Source organism: Adiantum capillus-veneris, chromosome 23 (assembly GCF_014529385.1).
Source record: "Adiantum capillus-veneris isolate H3 chromosome 23, ASM1452938v2, whole genome shotgun sequence".
NCBI classification, from domain to species: Eukaryota; Viridiplantae; Streptophyta; class Polypodiopsida; order Polypodiales; family Pteridaceae; genus Adiantum; species Adiantum capillus-veneris.
In genome coordinates, this window is record NC_140953.1 from 70937964 (window position 1) to 70942768 (window position 4805).

A 4805-nucleotide genomic window follows, 5' to 3' on the forward strand; every position below is an offset into this window, starting at 1 on the left:
AATTTGAATGGCCTGAAGATTTTTGTCCATCATGAGTTTCAATGCATTTGGAGCATTTGTCAAGCCAAAACTTGTAAATTCTCAAATAGATCTTCTATCCACGGCATGGGAAATCTATTTTTGATTGTGATCTTATTTAGTGCTCTATAGTCAACACACATGTGATATGTGTCTTCTTTCTTTTGCACTAAAAGAAAGGGTGAACAAAATGGAAAGGAGCTAGACTAGAAAATCATTTGGTAAAGTTAGATATTATATTTTATGACATGGTATCTAGACCATGTATATTATCACTTGGTCATGCATGACGTAGCCGACTATGTGATGAATCACTAAAGGCAAAACACCAAATAGCACGAGAGAGAACGAGGCATTCACTACAAAGTACTATTGGAACTTTATTGAAGTGCAATGAAAAACAGTGCATGCATGATATACATGAAGGAAACTCTGAAGCCACGGATGTTGGGACGACAATGAACATAGCATTGCAATGTAACCAAGAGACTATAGAGCATGTTGTTATCCTTGAAGAGGGAAACTATTCTAAAGTAGAAAAACATTGTTTCTCCATCCGCTTTGAATACAGAACTTCTCTCCTTTTACATCACAAGTCTATGGCACATGTTCTATCCAAAAAGTGTGTGTTGCACAAATTCGAAAGCTTAGATTTTGTTTGCTCCAAATGTGGAGCAAAGGCCTGGAAGGACGAAGGAAAGATTGTCCAAACATTTGTGGGTAAATATTGTTGCTCTGATGGAAGAGTTGGATTGCTTCCTTTGAATGAGCCATCAAATGAATTGAAAGATTTGATGAGCTCATCCACAACAAGAGGTAGACAGTTCTCACAAAACATTCGGGGATATAATAATGCATTGGCATTTGTGTCTCTTGGTGCCCATATCGATGAGACTATTAATTATGGTGGGAATGGTGTACACTTTTAAGGTACATGGATTTGTTTATCATAGCATTGGTTCTTTAGCGCCAGTTGAAGGATAGAATGAAGTTCCACGCTTTGCACAATTATATTTTTTGATACCGAACATGAGTTGGGCAACAGATTGCATCATGTTTCAAATTTAGATCGTAGTATTCTAGAGTGTTTACAATTGATGATGCATAGAGTAAATCCCTATGAAAATGCTCTACGATTTGTTGCTTCTTTGTCTGGAGATGCTATTGTACCCAATATGAGGATGGTTATTGTGGAGCATTGTTGTGATGGTTGGCAATATCTTGCTCCAAGGGTTTTGAATTTGCTGCAATTATGCCAGGACAAGGGGATGATAGAAATATTGTCTATCGCGACATTGTACTGAATTTTTGACACGGGGGCTTGAAAAGAATCTCTAGCATGCATCGAGCTTACATGTCCTTATTGTATGTTTTATTATTTCCAGGTGGAGAGGATGGGTGGCATCTTTATTTATAGACTAGCGATGGAAAAAAGTTGAGTCAAAAGAGATCATGTATTTCGCTTACAAATAAGCGATTATACAGTGGAGTGTCTTCTTTGAGGGGTAGGCTACTACTACAATATGTCGTGGATTCTTATAGTACTATAGAAGAGTCACGGCTATTTTGGATACGAATTAACCAAAGAACACTTTGTGGTGAAGTGTACCAAGGATTGGTTGACATGATTGAGACTAGAGATGGATTAGAGAGGGCTCAAGGTCAAAATGTTGGCCGTAGAATTGTTTTGCCTTCGTCTTTTGTTGGAGGTCAAAGATATATGTGCTAACTATTTCAAGATGCAATGGAAATTTTTTGTAGTAGGGGTAAACCAAATCTCTTCATCACATTTACATGTAATCCACGATGGAAGAAAATAGATGATGCATCACTACCTGGACAAAGTGTTGTTGATCGTCCTGATGTGACTACACATGTGTTTTATCAAAAGTTCCAAGATTTGATGTATTTACTTATCAAGCAAGCTATATTTGGGGAGGTGATTGGACATGTTTCAATGATTGAGTTTCAAAAGAGAGGTCTTACTCATGCTCATATATTGTTGATACTTTCATCTGAATATAAGCCCATAGAAACATTCCACTATGACAAGTTGGTGTACAGAGCTCCCTGACAAGAATGTGTTTTTAGAATTATTTGATGTAGTGAGCCGTACAATTTAGATCATCATTGGGTTGTTCCTTACAACCCTCTCTTATCACACTAAGATACAAAGACCATATTAATGTGGAGATCTTATCAACTATCACTGTCGTTAAATATCTTTATAAGTATGTCTACAAGGGACATGATCGAGCCACTGTTGTTCTTCAAGATTGTGAAGGAGCTACTGGTGAGATCAAGAGTTATCTCAATGCACGTTATGTTTCTGGCTCTGAAGCTATGTGGAGAATATTTGGCTTTGACATGCATAGTGAAAGGCTAACAATTCAATGATTGCAGGTACACCTTCCATTGTAGAATATGGTTACATTTCAAGATGGTGATGATGTATCGCATTTGCTAGATAATGAGAAAAATACAAAAACTACCTTGACAGAATGGTTTGTTGCAAATCAAAACTATCCAAAAGCAAATAGCTTCACATATATTGACTTTCCAAGTGGTTGGATATGGAATAAAAGTCGAAAGGCATGGTCTTCACAACAACATGGTGTTTCTATTGGAAGAATGTATAATATTGTCCCTACTGTTGGTGAGGTTATTACCTAAGAATGCTACTCAATATTGCAAGGGATGTAAATCTTTTCAAGACTTGTGGATGTATGATGGTCACATTTATGATACATACAAGGAGGCATGTATAGCTAGAGGATTATTGCAAAAGGATGAAAAATGGTCACTTTACCTCCAAGAGGCATCTTTTTTTCAAAATGGAATGCAATTGAGACAACTGTTTGCAATCATATTAGTTTTTTGTGAGCCACTTCATTCGGCTGCTCTTTGGGACAGGTTTTGTACCGAATTTTGTGAGGACTATGTTTATGCCCTAAGGATGTGTATTTCATATGCAAGTGTACAATTTCATGTGACAAAAAATCAAGCTTTGCTTCATATAGAATGCTTTTTGCAACAATATGGTAAGAGGCTTTGCGATTATATGTTGCCTACAATAGACTCAACAATGGTGCTATGGCTGAAGAAACAATGTTTAATGTTGATGAGCAGCGTAATATAGCAGATCATATGGAGACTTCCTTAAATGAGGATCATCGAGATGCTTACCACCAGGTGCTGCAAGCTGTTGACACACACTCATGGAAGGTATTTTTCTTAGATGGTCCCCGGTGGCTCAGGAAAAACTAATGCACTTCTTTCACGAGTGCAAGGAAGTTGTAGAGTTGCTCTTGAATGTGCATCCTCGGGTATTGCAGCTTTGCTTTTGAGTAATGGAATAATTGCTCATTCTAGGTTTAAGGTACCTTTGGAGCTTCACTCTGAAGCAACTTGCAATATAAAGGTAAATAGTAACTTGCAGAACTTCTAAGGAATGCAACTTTACTTATATGGGATGAAGCTCCCATGAAAGATCGCTATGCATTTGAAGCAGTGGACAGAAATTCAAAAGATATTATGCAGCAAGATACTTTTTTTGGTGGAAAAGTCATTTTGCTTGGAGGCGACTTTCGACAAATACTACCTGTAGTACCAAAAGGTAGGCATACAAACATTGTAAATGCTTCATTGTGTCATTCTCACATATGGAAATATACAAAGATATTGAGGCTTACCAGAAATATGCTATACTTGATTATGGTTCAAATTCGCTTCAACAAAGTTTTTCACATTGGCTGCTTGATATTGGCAATGGGGATATGGACGATGGAGGAGACTTAGATAGAGTCAAAATACCTTCACACATGATACTTCCAAGAAATAGTTTGGCAGATCTTCTAAGCTTTATATATGGAGATTTGTGTCATGTGCAAGATCATGCAAGTTTTTTTAGAGATCGAGCAATACTTGGTCCGTGGAATAAAGAGGTGGATTTCATCAATGACTATGCATTGCAAAGAATGCATGGAGTTTGCAAAGAGTATCTGAGTGCAGATTCAATTTGCATGTCAGAGGAAAACACACATTTGTACACAATTGACTATCTTAATAGCCTTAATCTTGGTGGTGGTTTTCTACCTCATGCTTCAGTCTTGAAAGAAAATGCTCCTATCATGTTGCTGCAAAATTTGGATCCAAGACGTGGATTATGTAACGGAACCAGATTGATATGCAAGCAGTTTCATCATAAGGTAATTGAGGTAGAGATAGTTACAGGATCGAATATTGGAGAGTGAGTTTTTATTTCAAGGATTGACTTTACTATTGGAAACCATCAGGGGCTTTCATTTCAAATGAAAGTTGTCAGTTTCCAATCAGGCTTGCTTTTGGGATGACTGTCAACAAAGCACAAGGGCAAACACTGAGAATTCTTGGTCTATATCTTGCATCATCAATCTTCTCTCACCTTACAATTGTATATTGCAATGTCACGTGTACGAAGTGCAACTGCTATGAGGATTTTTGGCAATACTGAAAACACTCAAGGGAGTGTTACTACACTCCAAACATTGTATTCAAGGAAGTATTACAACTAGAAAACTCATAACAATAAGTTCAAATTGACATTGTGGCTCTCACTTAAAGTTAGACACACTTGATCATAAATTTTATTGATATCTCTTAGATCAAAGTATTGGCCACAAATGAATCCTCAACGCAGTGCATCCTATGTAGTGGGTCGCATCATTGAATTCATTCAAGGTATTTATCTTCTTTTTTAAATTAGTGTATTAAGTTGACCTATTATTTTCTTGAGAATATTGGCTTAT

General features: G+C 37.0%; 1 protein-coding gene across 1 annotated transcript; it reads left to right on the forward strand.

Moving 5' to 3' along the window:
- The first annotated feature begins 3111 nt into the window (after positions 1-3111).
- LOC147427948 (uncharacterized) lies at positions 3112-4271 on the forward strand. Its single transcript, XM_086496786.1, has 4 exons — positions 3112-3210; positions 3257-3344; positions 3458-3634; positions 3697-4271. Exons 1-4 carry the CDS (start codon positions 3112-3114, stop codon positions 4269-4271), a joined length of 939 nt encoding a protein of 312 aa, XP_086352912.1.
- Positions 4272-4805: the final 534 nt, after the last annotated feature.